Source organism: Myotis nattereri, assembly GCF_964212035.1.
Source record: "Myotis nattereri genome assembly, chromosome: 11".
NCBI lineage: Eukaryota > Metazoa > Chordata > Mammalia > Chiroptera > Vespertilionidae > Myotis > Myotis nattereri.
This window is the reverse complement of record NC_138086.1, coordinates 30,600,245-30,616,551: the sequence shown is the minus strand read 5'-3', so window position 1 is coordinate 30,616,551 and position 16,307 is coordinate 30,600,245. Positions and strand designations below refer to the sequence as shown.

The 16,307-nt window shown below is 48.3% G+C and overlaps 1 protein-coding gene across 2 annotated transcripts in view; it reads left to right on the top strand.

Annotated features, from left to right (window-relative positions):
- Window positions 1-7,072: 7,072 nt before the first annotated feature.
- The window catches only part of DENND2A (DENN domain containing 2A), a gene marked incomplete at its 5' end in the record, with an annotated part of 108,618 nt that continues 99,383 nt past the window's right edge, over window positions 7,073-16,307 (top strand). For both annotated transcript variants that reach the window (XM_081102480.1, XM_081102479.1), the window contains one exon: window positions 7,073-7,374. In XM_081102480.1, coding sequence (XP_080958606.1) covers window positions 7,073-7,374 — 302 coding nt within the window. The remainder of the gene's footprint in view (window positions 7,375-16,307) is intronic.

The following is a 16,307-nucleotide window of genomic DNA, read 5'->3' as shown; positions in this document are numbered from 1 at the left end:
TTATTTGTGTTATCTAGATGAATAAAAGTAGTTTTGTTTCTCTTCCTACTTCAGATGACAGACATATTTTCACAAATTTGGAGGATACATTGTGGAAGGTCAGACTTAAAATAAGGGCATCCTGGGGGTGAGAGTGGGATGGAGGGGATCACTAGGGGGGAAAAGGGGGACATCTGTAATATTTTCAACAATGAAGGTACATTTAAAAAAATAAAATCAGGGCATCCTAGAAATTCACCTGAAGCAGTGGCTCTCCACTTTGGCACCCACAAGAATAACCTGAGAGCTGTCACATACCCAGTATCTGATTCTCTAAGTCTGGAGTGGGGCCCGGAATTTGCATTTCTAACAATTTCCTACATGCTTCTGCTGCTCCTGGTCCTAAGAACAAAGTTTGAGAACCATTGACCTGGTGGTGGTGGAGGTAGTGTTGGTGATGGTGGTGATGGTGGTGATGATAACTGTGGTGGTGAAGGTGCAGCACCTCAAAAAGTTGTAGTGACCCAAGTAGGTGAAATTGAAGGATTCCTGGGGCCCATGTGAATGTCCATTAGGAGAATGATGGCATGCACATTAACAGTCATATCAAATATGAACTCTAAATCAAGATTTGTAAGGGTAGTCTTTAAAAATCTGTTGATTTGCAGTCAAGCAGCTTCTCACCTAGTAACTTTATGCAATCTGTTTCCAGATCACCAACCACAAGAATGCATTTAGAATGATTAATACATTAAGAGACTGAATATCCAGTCACTCGCCAGACCATATATGACAATAGAACTCCGACCCACAGTCTCAGCAGCAATGGCCCAGAACAGTCAGGACTTGGCTGATGGCTGCCAGCTTCTCTAATGTTCACCCCCACTTCCAACTCAGGACCCAGCCATAGAAAGCCAGATGTCCTCGCCAAATCAATCACACGCTACCACGGGCCTCCAGCTTCCTTCCCTGCAATTAGGCACCCCGGAAGCCCCCCCACCCCACCCCCCAATAAACCTTTCCCCCTAGCATTTGAGTCTTTACTTGTACTTGAGTCTGCCAAACACAAGTGACATGCTATAGAAAGATCTGAATAAATAGCCTCTGTTTGTTCTCATTTGGGTGATCTTCGTTTTTCCTCCATAAAAATCTCCACAGTAAAAGCCAGCTAATTATTGTTAATAGTTTCCTTTCTTGGAACTGTTCCAGCTGGTGTTGTTAACTCTAGTACCACTGGGTGGCGCCATTCACTTGTGACTTGCAAACAAAGCTTCCTTTGGGTCCCCAGACCTGGCTGAGAAGATATGGATGGGCAGGGAAAGATGCAAAGGCCCACCTGGCTGTGCTTATCTTGTCAGTGACCCAAATGATGGTGATTTTAGCAACAACGTTACACAGTAGGTGCCATGCAGGGCAAGTATTTGTTCAAGACCTGCGGGAAGGAGGTGGGGGTAGGAAATTGGCTGCCTCTGGGATTCTGTCTGTCTGCACTTTTGACATTTAAGGCAGGATAATTTTTTGTTGTGTTTGAGGGGTGTGGACAAGGGGGAAGGGAAACTGTCCTGTACATTGTAGGATGTTTAGCAGCATCTCTGCTTCTACCCACTGGATGCCAGAACCGCACACCCCGCCCCCTTCCCAATTGTGACTTTAAATGTCTTCAAATATTGTCAAATGTCTCCCAGGGAGCAAAGTTGTCCCTAGTGAGAACCGCTGGGCTCCTTGTTGAGGACAGCTCTTTGCTGAGACCCTTTCAGCACCCCACTCCCACACTCACTTTCTTCGTAACAGAATGTCAACCCTTGCATACGCTTGCCTCAGCCTCCCCCGTTTTGGCCCCCTTGAACAAGCTCTACATTAGTGTGTGTCCAGTGGGGACTTGAGCCACCTCCACCCAAAACACCTGGGGTGCTTGTGAAACTGCAGACTCCTGGGCTGCCCTGCATTCGGATCCTATGGGGAAGATTTGATTCCCCAACCCCGAATAAGCCAAGGGGATTATCAGGCAAATACAATGTTTGAGAAGCATGGACCCCACTGCAGGTCCTGCTTAGTTCACCTGGTCTGCAATTAGCTCCTAATTTTATGCCTGGACCTGGACATAAAAATTCTGGCCCTGGGGCATGCACATACACAGAAAATACCAGAACCAATACCTGGAAAGGCACTAAGGGAAGAGGCTGTCGCAGGCATGCCTGCCTCTTTCCGGTGTGCTGCCATGATTTTCACATCCCTTCCTCATGCAGACCTACGGCTACCTTCTTCCTTTCTCCTTTTGTCTCTGTAGTTGAATTGTCTCCATTACTTCTCATGAGAATTGCTCATCCTCTGGTTCCCACCTTCTGGTTTTCTAGATGGGTTGTTCTAGCACTACCCAGGTTCAGGTGCTGCTCCTGCATTAATGCATGTGGCACAGCAGGTCCCCTGCCTCCTACCTGAGGGGCGTGCCCTGCCAGGAGGTGAAGTCCCATCTTGCTCTGCTCTGCCCCACCATGCGGTGGCAGCTCCGCTCGTCTTGGTCCTTTAATACCTCTGTTCTAAAGCTAGACAGTGATCACAGCCAAAGACAGGCCCTTGAAAGCTGGAGGAGAACGAAGGAGCCCCGGACCCGCTCCTTTCCCCCTGGGTGGCTTGAGCTTCTCCCTCCCCTTCTGTCCCACAGCTCCTGGATGACATTCGATTGGGGCCAAGAACAAACCAAGGCTGGGTTTGAGGTTTGTGTGGGATGCTTGGCTTGGTTTTGTTTCCTCAGAGGGAGCCAGCCAGGGTTGTGTGGGATGGGAAGGAACTCACGTCCAGCCTCTCTCGGAGGCAAGAACGGGCCAAGGATGGGACTAGCAATATGACAATAGAGCAGCCGTGGGCAAACTACGGCCCGCGGGCCGGATCCGGCCCGTTTGAAATGAATAAAACTATTGAAAAAAAAAGACCGTACCCTTTTATGTAATGATGTTTACTTTGAATTTATATTAGTTCACACAAACACTCCATCCATGCTTTTGTTCCGGCCGTCCGGTCCAGTTTAAGAACCCATTGTGGCCCTCGAATCAAAAAGTTTGCCCACCCCTGCAATAGAGGGAAGGAGTAGGATGCCCATGAAAGACAAGGGGAGCTCTGCTGTTTGTCCTGATGGCTCCACAGGCTCAGATCCACCGTCAGTCAGAGGGATGAGGAGGGTCTTCTCCAAGGGCATGTCAAGGTGACTTTTCTCTGCTGAAATAAGTTCCCTCCTTGCTCTATCTCATCCAAATGTCAAGGACCTAAGCACAGATAAATGATTTCGCTCCCCATGCCAGCTTTCTAGATAAAATCATCATCATAAAATAACCCAACCTGTCATCCATCATCTACTGTGTGTATGCCTTTCAACTACATACTGGCAGGCAAGTGGCAATGAGATAGAAGCAGGTTGCTAGCAAGGGGCCAAGAAGGAATGGAAAACAGTGATCTAAGCGGGGGTACCTGGTCTCTAGGGAAGAGGGTCAGATATGCCCGAAGAACTGCACTGTCTGCACCTTCCAGAGGGGGCAGCAAAACCAGGACCAGGATTGAATGCTGATCCAGAAATCTCTCCAGAGCCAGGGGGTGTGGGTGGCACTGGGTAGAGCCATTGTGCTTAGGCAACCTGGTGTAACAAAAGAACCTGGCTTCAGCCAGACTGGCCTGGGTCCGTGTGACCTCAAATAAGGTACATAACCTCTTGGAACTTGGGTTTTCCACCCATAAAATGGTAGGGATAATATTTCATTGCTCAGATGTGTGTGGGGAATTATACGACATGACATGTAAAGTCCTGGAACCAAGAGGCCCTGGACCTAAAAGGGGTGGCAGAGCAGGGAAGCTCAACTCTAATAGAGGAGAAGAAAAACTGTCTGCTCCCGCCTCGAACCCTGAGCACTCTGTGCTTCTGGAAAGAAATGAGATTAAGCAGAAGCTAACAGAGAGCGCCCCTAGGGGCCAGGCCTGGGACAACACCCTCTACTTGATCTACTTTATTATTATTTTTAAAATATATTTTATTGATTTCAGAGAGGAAGGGAGAGGGAGAGAGAGAATCATTGATCAGCTGCCTCCTACAGGGCCCCTGGTGGGGATCGAGCCCGCAACTTGGGCATGTGCCCTTGACCAGAATTGAACCTGGGACCCTTCAGTTCCCAGACGAACGCACTATCCACTGAGCGTTGGGTTACTTGATCTACTTTAATCCCCACAACAGGAGGAGGTCCTAACCATTACATATTTACACCTTATAGGAAGAATCTGAGGTGTAGAGGTGAAGCAACCTGCTCTAGAACTGGATTTGGCCTCTGACCCTGAGCCCATGCTCCTCAGCAGGACACTGAAGGAAGAAGAAGGCGGGGGGTGGGGAGGTGGGAGTGGTGAGAGATGTTCTGCAGAGCTCCATGGCTGTGCTGGGTGGAAAAGGCAGGGTTTAAGATCAAGAACAATTGCCCTAGCCCGGCTGGTGTGGCTCAGTGGTTGAGCATCAACCTATGAACCAGGAGGTCATGATTCAATTCCTGGTCAGGGCACATGCCCGGGTTGCGGACTCAATCCCTAGTATGGGGCATGCAGGAGGCAACCAATCAGTGATTCTCTCTCATCATTGATGTTTCTCTTTCTCCCTCTCCCTTCCTCTCTGAAATCAGTAAAAATATATTTAAAAAATAAAAAAGAACAATTGCCTTCATTGGTTTGGTTCAGTGGATAGAGCATCAGCCCATAGACTGAAGGGTCTTGGGTTCAATTCCAGTCAAGGGCATGTACCTGGGCTGCAGGCTCGATCCCTGACCCTGGTTGGGGCACCTCCATGCAGGAGGCAACCAATCAATGTGTCTCTCTCACATCCATGTTTCTCTCTCTGTCTTCCCTTCTATTCTCTAAAAATTAATGGAGGAAAATATCCTCACGTGAGGATTAACCAAAAAAAAAGAACAATAAACTCTTTCCCCCTCCTCCCACTCACGGGCTTTCCTGACTTGAGGCCAGGCACTGCCTCCTACCCTGGTTTGAGAGGGTCTTCCAGGCCCCAGTGCACAGCCCACAGCCCCTACCCTAGAGGGCTACCCTTCCCTTGGGAGCTAGAGAGCCAGCCTTGGGGGAGACCAGGGGTAGCATCAGCTGGGAAGGCTCCAGGGAGCCAGCAGGGCAGGACCACACAGGAAAGAAGGGAAGGGAGTCATTGTGGGTGCCTGCCACGGTGACATACTCATCGGATGACCCAGGGAGCCCGGAGGAACGGTGGGGTTGGGGCCTGGAACAAGCAGGCAAGGGTGGAAACTTGCAAAGCACAGGCGTCAGCATCACTCATCAGAGTCTGAACTGAGGCAGGAATATTTTTTTAAAACAAGCTAGTATTCAGAACTCACAAATGAGGAACAGCCGCCTGCCACCTGGAAGTTGCCACCGAGGGCCTCCCTAGCCGCCTCTCTGGCCTGTCCACCTGAGATGTGGCTGGCAATTGGAAGCCACAGTTGAAGGTGATTGGCCTGTTTTGTGCACTGGGTTTGGGGAGGTAGCCATTTGGGCCCTCAGCTCAGTTGTTCTCCATCTGCCATTTTCTCCATTTTGCCTCCTGACACCCAGGACCATGGGAGTAATTAACCCTCAAGAAGCCAAGTGTCTGGCCCTTTAAAAAAAAAAAAGTATTTTTATTGATTTCAGGGAGGAAGGGAGAGAGAGATAGAAGCATCAATGATGAGAGAGAATCATTGATTGGCCACCTCCTGCACACCCCACACTGGAGATTAAGCCCAAACATGGGCATGTGCCCTTCACCAGAACCGAACCCGAGACCCTTCAGCCCGCAGGCCGATGCTCTATTCACTGAGCCAAACCAGTTAGGGCTCCGGTCTTTTTTAAGAAAGTGAAAACTTACTGAATGATACGTCAGCAAACAAAACAATAATTTAAATGCGTACACTTTTTTAAAAACCACTTGAACCTGGCAAATTGGTATTCTAAAACTTACTGTGCTTAGTTGAAAATGGGTATGCAATGAAGAAGCTTAGGGAGCTCTAACACGCCCTAGAAAAGCTTCAAAGATCTCATGGAATGAGCAAAACCCTCCGCTAGGGAGACACAGCTTTTTCCCTGTGACTTTGATATCTGAATGTGTCCCTTAAATCTCAGGCCCCAGTGTGTAGAACTGCCTAGGCCCTAGGCAGTATCTAACGTTCCCCGTGTTTTGCAATCCTTTATTTTCTCCTTTCCCCTCTTTCTCCTACACACCCCTTTTGTGGGTTAGTAGCTAAACCTCTTTCTCCCTTTTCCACTTCTAGGCTTTCGGCCCCTCCTTCTAGGGGCCCCTGAGCTAAGACCTGAATGACTTTCCTCTGGTATAGAGCTGGGCCTGGAGCCTTCATCTCCACACCCACAAATCACCACTGCCGCCCGGCTCCCTTTCATCCGTACACCCCCAAACCAGTCAGGGCTCTGGTCTTTTTTAAGAAAGTGAAAACTTACTGAAGGATACTTCAGCAAACAAAAACAATAATTTAAATACTTACACTTTAAAAAACAACAACACTTGCACCCGTTGTCCTCAGCATAAAATGCCCAGAGCACGTGTACCTCGGAGTTGGCAGTCCTCAGTCTTACGTCCTGTGCTCCTTGATTGTCCTACAGCCAAGTGGCGGCAGCGAGGACAATAAAGTCCCTTCTCTGGGAAGTTTTTCCTGACTTCCCTCCTCGCCGGGCTTGTGACCTTGTTGGTGCCCGGCGCTCGGGGACCTGTGCTACGGTGGTCGGTGCCCCAGCCAGACGGCCAGTTGCAGGGGACAAGGTGGTGTCTGGCTCCCTAGGGTGCCCCCGCCTCCAGAAACGCATTGAACGACTGGAGTGAGCTGGAGGCGGGAAGTGTCGCCGCCGTCTCCGAGCATCTGTTTCTAGGTCTCAGCCCCGGGCGGTGGAGACGCAGAATGCCGTTCGGCGGCCTCCAGCAGAGAAAGGGTTAAGCCACCCTCTCCCCACCCCCCAAAAAAGGCGAGGGGAAGAGTCCGGCAGAAGGTCCTGTTTACGGCAGCTGCCGGAGTCCCCGCGGCCCTGGGAGAGGCGTTGCCGTGGCTACGGGCCGGGCGCCCGCCAGCTGCGGATGAGCTCACTGGAGCGGCGGGGGCGCGGGGCGGGACGGCGGGCGCGCGGCCGGCGCGGAGCCGCGGGGCGGGCGCGAAGGGGACGCGGCTGCGGGCCGAGCCCGCCTTCACTCGCCCACGGCCGCAGCGGGGCGGCGGCGACGCGAGCACAGAGAGCTCAGCTTTCCCGGAGAGGCCCGGCGGACCCCAGGGCGGAGGGCTGCGGGCCATGGCGCCCTGGGCCCCCGCCGCCTGCAGCCCCCGCCCACCCGGGCGCCGGGAGCTGCGCCTCGGAGCCAGCGGAGCCGCGGCCCGCCTGGAGGTAGGACCGGGCCGGGGGACAGCGCTGGGGGACCGGGGACCGAGGAGGGGACGCGCCCTGGGAAAGGGAGGAGACGGCTGGAGCTGCCTCAACCCGGAGCTGGAAAGCGGCTGTTTGCAGACCACGGACTGGGTTTCCCTTGTGCGGACGTGGGGACCGAGGCGCTGCAGCCCGACCTGCAGGACGTGAGCAAAGTGCTGCCCAGACGTCCTACCGAGGCTCGGGGTGACTCCCAGGGCCCAGCCGGGGAGTCGCCGTCCTGCGCGCCTCGAAAACTGCACGAACTGGGCAGAGCCCCCTCCCTTCGCAGTGTTGGGTCCAGGGGACTTGAGGGGGGCGGGGGTGGGGGGTGAGAATCGAGAGTGGTTGAGCAGCCAAACCTCCCTCGCCGTGGTCAGAATTTGCAGTCTTGGGAAAGCAGTAAGGAAAAGACGATGGAATGATCATCTTTCTCCCACTTTTCCCCTAAGGAGCCCATGGAGGGGCGGGGGAGGGGAGTCTCAACACAGGACAGACCGATATTTAGGAGTGTCACAGAGGACTGGATTCACTCCGCCGAGGGCAGCCAGATCTCAGCTGGGGAATCCTGGAATGAGGGGAGGGTGGGGAAGTTGGGCAGTGCCCTCCATGGGGGCACAGATTGGGGCAAGGGAAGTGCGGTGACTGCTTTAACCGGCTGGTGCTGGGAAAGGAGCGCTCTGGCTAGTGATGAGATGTGCTTCAGGGGTGTGACTTCTCAAATGCTGTAAAGTACACAGTAATACTAGTAAAGGCCCCGGGAAATAGTGTTCTAATAGGCTCTCTCCAGTAATTTTGTTATTAAACCCTTACACCCTCGGTGGTTACTCCATAAAAGAAAAGAACAAAATCCTTTCTGCTTTCCTTGTCAGATATCAGACACACCAAAGGAGTGGAGTAGAACACCTTTAGGGTGTCTGCCTGGGATGGAGCAGAATTCTACCGGAAGTCAAGGGCAAACAGGGCTGTTTGTGAGGAAGGGTAGCCAGAGAGGCTGGCCTGCAGTCCTTTTGTTCCAGAAGATTTGAATCCTGCCTGTGTCGTACATTCACTGACTTAACATTTCTGTGTGCTGGGCCTTAAGGACACAGTGATGAGTATCTCCCTTCCTTCCAGGAACTCACCATCCTAGCTGGATAGTCAAATAAAACATGAAAACAGTTCTGGTCTCTGGCCTGGCTGTGAGTGCTGCATGCCAGGACAACCCAGGGCAGGGCCACCCAGCTCAGGAGGCCCACAGAGTAGGTCCTGCTGGGGCTGAGCCCTGAAAACCTCTTCACCAAGCAAACAAAGCTGGGGAGGTGGTTTCAGGCTGAGGAACCTGGCATGGGCACAGCCGCCGGGAGGGAGGGAGGGGGACAGGCAAGTGTGGGAAGAATTCATGTAGAGTAGTGTAGTGTAGTGATGGACCAATCGAGAGACAAAGAGGTAGAATGTGGTGACAGGCTTGGACACAGGGCGAGATCGCTTAGACTAAAACTCAGTGTGGAAAAGTCCAGGAGAAAACACAGCAAAGCAGAAGGAATGGATATTTTGAATGGCCTGACTTTAGCAGATCACAACACTTGGACAATGAATTTGGCTCTAAATTTTCTGGCAGCGTAGAGACAAACAAAAATACACTGGATTGCATAGTTTTGGATTTGGGACAACAGAAAGCATACGAATTAATTTTCAGAACAAAATTTTTTCTGTAATTGAACTCAACTGAGAATTTGTCATGTAGTAAAGATTAAAGAGTGGCATGGAAAATGTATTCCTGCCCAGCCGGCGTGGCGTGGCTCAGTGGTTAAGCGTTGACCTGTGAACCAGGAGGTCATGATTCTGTTTCCGGTCAGGGCACATGCCCAGGTTGTGGGATTGATCCCCAGTGTGGGGAGTGCAGGAGGCAGCCGATCAATGATTCTCTCTCATCACTGATGTTTCTATCTGTCTCCCTCTTCCTTCCTTTCCGAATCAAGTCACCGAGAAGGAGGGAGGGGGGAAGATAAAATTCCACAGGACTATCTTTCTATACCATCTCCCTGTTATGGCTGGGAACATACTGCGTTTCTGTGGGGGGCTGAGTGTCAGTTCAGGCTTGAGGGCAGCGAGGGCCCTGGGAATCCTATACGGAGGAGCCATGGTCCCTCAAATGTAGGAAGAAGTGGCATCTACTTCGAGGAATGTGGAGGGCTAAGCACCCAGGGTGCCCAACCTGCAGGGTGAAGCAGGCACATCACAGTGTGGCTCGTGGATGGGTGGGCTGAGACTCTGGTCTAGAGAAGGGGCACACAGGGCAGAGTGTGTTGGGAAGGACAGCAGCTGGCAATCCTGACCAAAGGGAAACGGGGAGAGAGGGAACAGCATTTGAGGATTCCATCCAGATGGACCAGTCCACTTCCCCAAGTGGCCCAGGTCTTCCCGCCCTCAGACCTGAGGTTAAGCTTGCTTCTCGGGGGTGGGGAAAGGGTGCGACTCAGGAGACCAGAGATCCACTCGGAGAGAGGCCAGCTCGGAGGGTGGAATCTTGTTTGCTGCAACACAAGGAATGTTATAGAAGAACAAGGAATTCCCGCTAAGAGCTGACAAGTTCTGCAGACCCAGCCACAAATCTCCCAGCCAGGTCCTTCTCTATGGTTTCTGCAGAAGAGACAGACCAGCAGAATCTAGGTTAGTGTGTTCCTAATGTGCCTTTTAGTCTAAAGTTTAAACCATTTCTTGCCATTGATAGATGCCTTAAATTAACGTTGAGGTATGAGAGTCTACTATTCTCCCCTCCCTCTCCCATCCCCCCACCCCCCGCCAATCACATTTCTTTAAATTTTAATTAATAAGAGGTGCCCTGTAACAATGATGCCGGGGCTCCACCCTAGACCAAGTAAATCAAAATATCTGAGAATGGGCCCTGCTCATCAGGACTTTTGAAAGGTCTCAGGTGATTTTAGGCTACAGCCGAGTTTGAGAGTGGCTGTTTTATTTTTATTTTTTAAATATATTTTATTGAGTTTTTACAGAGAGGAAAGGAGAGAGATAGAGAGTTAGAAACATCGATGAGAGAGAAACATCGACCAGCTGCCTCCTGCACACTCCCCACTGGGGATGTGCCCGCAACCCAGGTACATGCCCTTGACCGGAATCGAACCTGGGACCTTTCAGTCCGCAGGCCGACGCTCTATCCACTGAGCCAAACCGGTTTCGGCGAGAGTGGCTGTTTTAACAATCACCTAGGGCTCATAGAGCAGGGGACAAAAACCTTAGAGTCCAAACCAAGGATCCCATAGAACAGGGGTCCTCAAACTACGGCCTGCGGGCCACATGCAAATACAAATATTGTATTTGTTCCCGTTTTGTTTTTTTTTTACTTCAAAATAAGATATGTGCAGTGTGCATAGGAATTTGTTCATAGTTTTTTTTAAACTATAGTCCGTCCCTCCAACGGTCTGAGGGACAGTGAACTGGCCCCCTGTTTAAAAAGTTTGAGGACCCCTGCCATACTCATATTGAAATCAACTGCCTAATCAGCCTTCAGCATCAAGATCTAAAGCCGCCTAAACAGGTACAGATAAGGAGGCTGGTAACAGACACATTTATGTGAAGCTGTGTGTGTGTGTGTGTGTGTGTGTGTGTGAAACACTTTTAGAACAGAAACTCTAAAAAGGATAATGACAAGGCTTCTGCTGTTCCATCTGTGTGGCCTAACACTATTGTATGCAGTGCTGCCCTGCAAGTCTTTCTCTTTTCCTCTGGAACCTTTCTTAAGTGCTGAGCCTCTGACCCGTGGATTCTTTCCACTTCCCTCCTGATATTCAAGTGTATTTGTTCTCTGACCCATGCCTTCTAAATTGGAAAGAAGTTAGAAGAATTCGTTTGCAATTTAACATGCGTAAAGTCTCAGTCGGAAAGAATGAATCTTGCCTGGCCAGTGTGACTCAGTGGTTGAACGTCAACCTATGAACCAGGAACGAGGTCACAGTTCAATTCTCAGTCAGTAGGAGTCGTGCAGGAGACAGCTGATCAATGATTCTCATCATCGATGTTTCTCTCCCTTCCTTTCTGAAATCACTAAAAAGTATATTTTTAAAAAAGAAGGAATGAGTCTATAAGGGTTGAATTTTAGCAACTCTGACAAGATAATCAGAAAGATATCTTGAAGGTCAGAGCCTTTCCCAACAACCTTCAAATATACCTTGCAGGTAGCTGCTTCTTTGGCTATGGACAGAGTTGATTCAGCCTCCCTTACTGTTTCAGGAACCTCAACCCCTTCTTTTTTTTGCCTCCCAAAGGCCAGTGGAATGATTCACATGTGACCAAGGCTGAGCCCTGCTTGTGCCGTGTGTCACACACAGGTCTGTGTCCAGGCAGGGATCCTTCTTTCTCCACCAGAACCTGGCAGCCTCCACAGGTATCCAGGCTCTCTTTGAGTCCCCCACACTGGCTACCTAACAGAAAGATTGACAGCCACAGCTTTCCCTTTAATTACAGGAGGCAGGTCAGTGTTTGGAACTGAGTCACGTGATTAACTCAGTTCTCTACACTTGATGGCCAAAAGACGGCAATATATCAGGAAGCAATATACCAGACCATCTTTTCCCCTTGTGTTAAAATCATGGTCTGATTTGGGCAAAAAGTTCGCCCGAATATCTTTTTGTCTAGAAGTTAAGTTCTTTGCCAGCTGGAGCCCAGAGTTGCTTTGCCTTTGGTCTCCCTTTTAACATTTTGTCCTGGGCGTACAGTCGGCTAAAAGAGAGGTAAGTCCGATATCCCCTTTCCTGACTGGCTGAACTACCAAAAACCAAGTTATCAGTTTTTTCCTGGCCTTAGGGCAGGAAGGGGTGAGTCACCCTCACAGCAAGCTTAGGAGAGAGGTTAGCTTCCCTCAGCAGTGAGAAATCTGGAGTGTCCATGCTCCCTTCCGAAGTGAGAGTGAGATGGAGCTGGAGAGTGGGGTCAGGACAGGAGGCCTTGACCATAACCATGACCGTTCTTCCATGGTACCCAGGCCTTCCATGGGCTGTGTGTCCTATCAGGAGTGTTTGTCAGACCAGTTCAAACAGAGAATCAAATGTATTTTGTTGTTTTATTTTCCTTAAAAGTATACTTAAGATTTTAAAGATTACTTCTCTACAAAATCAATATTTTTATTGATTTCAGAGAGGAAGGGGAGGGGGGAGAGAGAGAGAGAGAGAGAGAGATAGAAACATCAATGATGAGAGAGAATCATTGATCGGCTGCTTCCGGCGCGCCCCTAATGAGGATCGAGCCCGAAACCCAGGCATGTGCCCTTGACCAGAATTGAACCTGGGACCCTTCAGTCCCCAGGCCGACGCTCTATCCACTGAGCCAAACCAGCTAGGGCTCTACATATATTTTTATATATACATATAGTTACATGTAAACTATGAAAGTTATGTTTGTTGAATACATAAAAAAAATAAAATGAGAGTTTACTCCATACTATCTCCCTCTTCAGAGGCAATCACTGTTTGGTGTATATTGACCAAATCCTTCTGGACATTTTTTTTGCATGTAACTATTATGTTGGTTTGTGGGTTTTTTTTTGTGTGTGTGTTTTTTTTATTATTTTTTTTAATTAAATCTTTATTGTTCAGATTATTACATTTGTTCCTCTTTTTTCCCCCCATAACTCCCCTCCTCCCAGTTCCCACCCCACCCTCCGCCCTCACTCCCCACCCACTGTCCTCTTCCATAGGTCCACGATTTTTGTCCAGTCTCTTTCCGCATCTCCCACACCCCTTTCCGCCCCAAGAATAGTCAGTCCATTCCCTTTCTATGTCCCTGATTCTATTATGATCACCAGATTATTTATTCACTTGATTCTTAGATTCACTTGTTGATAGATGCATATTTGTTGTTCATAATTTGTATCTTTACCTTTTTCTTCTTCTTCCTCTTCTTAAAGGATACCTTTCAGCATTTCATATAATACTGGTTTGGTGGTGATGAGCTCCTTTAGCTTTTCCTTATCTGTGAAGCTCTTTATCTGACCTTCACTTCGGAATGATAGCTTTGCTGGATAAAGTAATCTTGGTTGTAGGTTCTTGCTATTCATCACTTTGAATATTTCTTGCCATTCCCTTCTGGCCTGCAAAGTTTCTGTTGAGAAATCAGCTGACAGTCGTATGGGTATTCCCTTGTAGGTAACTGGGTTTCTTTCTCTTGCTGCTTTTAAGATTCTCTCTTTGTCTTTTGCTCTTGGCATTTTAATTATGATGTGTCTTGGTGTGGTCCTCTTTGGATTCCTTTTGTTTGGGGTTCTCTGCGCTTCCTGGACCTGTAAGTCTATTTCTTTCACCAGGTGGGGGAAGTTTTCTGTCATTATTTCTTCAAATAGGTTTTCAATGTCTTGCTCTCTCTCATCTTCTGGCACCCCTATAATTCTGATGTTGGTACACTTGAAGCTGTCCCAGAGGCTCCTTACACTATCTTCGTATTTTCGGATTCTTTTTTCATTTTGCTTTTCCAGTTGGGTGTTTTTTGCTTCTTCGCGTTTCGAATCTTTGACTTGATTCTTGCGCTCCTCTGGTCTGCTGTTGGGTGTCTGTATAATATTCTTTATTTCAGTCAGTGTATGCTTAATTTCTAGTTGGTTCTTTATCACAACATCGAGGGTCTCATTAGATTTCTTGAGGATCTCACTACACTTATCGGCAATCTCACCAGTCTTTTCAAGGGCCTTACTAAGTTTATCGGCAGCTTCTAGACAGTTCTTGAGAGACCTTAAAAGTGTGGTTTTGAGCTCTATATCTTCCATTTCTGACATTTGCATCCTGTTTCTTTGTCTCCGCATTTTTATATCTTTTCTTGGTGCACCCCCTAGTGGTCTTTGTGTGCAGTCTTGTAGTTAAGCCTTGATTGTTGTCGGTAATACCAGGGGTGATTTGACCTCCAGGCTAACTGGCTTTGAGAGTCAGCTGTGTCTGCAGTGGGAGAGCTTCTGTGCTGGATCTCTAGGGCGGTGCTAATCTAGCCTTTCCCTGAGGCTATCCGGCAAATGGCTCTGCGCAGGGCTTGTTCGGGGCGGGTCCCTGGGGATCTACAGGGCGGGCTGGAGCGAGCAGTTATGGCTGCTCTCAGTTCCGTCCCCAGGGGCTCTGCCTCTCAGAGTCCCAGCAACCGCTGCAAACCTGGAGAGAAAGCTGCCTTCAAGTTCCGACCGAAGCCAGACAGTCCCGCTTCTCCCGTTTGAGTCTGGGTCCCCAGAGACTCGCCCGGATCTGGAGCTCAGAGTCTGGAACTCCCTCCCGATTGAAAATAACAACCGCGCCCTCCGCCGCCAGCCTGCTCCGCGCATGCACTCCACACCTGAGTATTTTACTTCAGCACTGCACCTCCTCTGAGTCTGGGTATGATATTCTCTTTCCTCCTAGTTGTAGAATTTCCACTCAGCCAGCCTTCCTGTGGTTCTGGATGATGTCCGTTCTTTCCTTTAGTTATATCTCTGAAGTGGTTGCTCGAGGCAGCAATCTCCGGCGTTAACCTATGCCGCCATCTTGGTTTCTCTCTGGTTTGTGGGGTTTTTTGTTTTTGTTTTTTTTTGGTTTTTTACAAAAATGGAAGCATGCCATTATATTGAACAGTATTTTGTGAGAGTAATTCCATGTGGTACATACATAGTTCTCTCCTTCTTAACAACTGCCTAGTGTTTCTTTGCATGGATTGACTTCATTTGTTGAACAAACTATCTACAGGGTGTTCCCCAAAAATGTATACACACTTTGAATGATTCTAAAGTCAGTGTTTATTAACATACAGTTCATCTTCAAAATTTAAAAGAATCTACAAAACTGAATAAATTTTTTTGTCAAACTTGTTTTCAGACAGATAACCATTCTGGTTCAGGCACTGCTGATAGTGCAAAGCAATAGAATTGTAAACATTAAGACATCAAGAATCTTTTTGTTCGGTATTTGTGTGCCCTCAATTAGTTGACTGTTGTCAGTTTTGTGCTGTAAACTTTATCTTATATGTGTCCCCATAAAAGAAAAGCCTAGCCTGGCTGGCGTGGCTCAGGGGTTGAGCGTTGACCTATAAACCAGGAAGACACGGTTCGATTCCTAGCCAGGGCACATGCCCAGATTGCGGGCTTGATCCCCAGTGTGCAGGAGGCAACCAGTCAATGATTCTCCTTCATCATTGATGTTTCTATCTCTCCCCCTCTCCCTTTCTCTGTGAAATCAATAAAAATATATTTTTAAAAATGTCTAGTGACATTTTAGGATAAATTTTCTTTGTTCAAAGTTTAGTCTGGCTTCACCCATTATTTCAAATCAATTAAACCTGAAAAGGAGTGAGATATTTATGAGCATTGGTTGTTTCTGATTTTAGCCACCAGAAATACTCTCTGGCACTTATTTCATTATTTCTGTAAGTTAAATTCCCAGAAGTGGAATTGCTAGATTAAAATAGATTTCAAAGCCAAATGCATGTTGAATATATTTGTGCCCAGTGATGGATATTTTTAAAATGAGATTCTGATACCCAGTTTTTATTTTATTTTATTTTATTTATTTATTTATTTAAATATATTTTTATTGATTTCAGAGATAAAGGGTGGGAGAGAGAGATAGAAACATCAGTTATGAGAGAATCATTGATTGGCTGTCTCCTGCATTCCCTCTATTGGGGATCAAGCCAGCAACCTGGGCATGTGCCCTTGACTGGAATTGAACCTGGGACCCTTCAGTCCACAGGCCAACACTCTATCCACTGAACCTAACCAGCTAGGGCCTGATACCCAGTTTTTTAAAAATTGTAAAATATGTTACCTCTCTCTTCCCCAATCCACGTTCCCACTCTAGTCACCACTGAATTTACTATGAATTTCTATTTAAGTTGATATGAAAATTAAAATTCATAGTGTGGCACATTCAAAGAGGCAATCTCTTATTTTGAGTTTTGTTATGGTAAAAAAA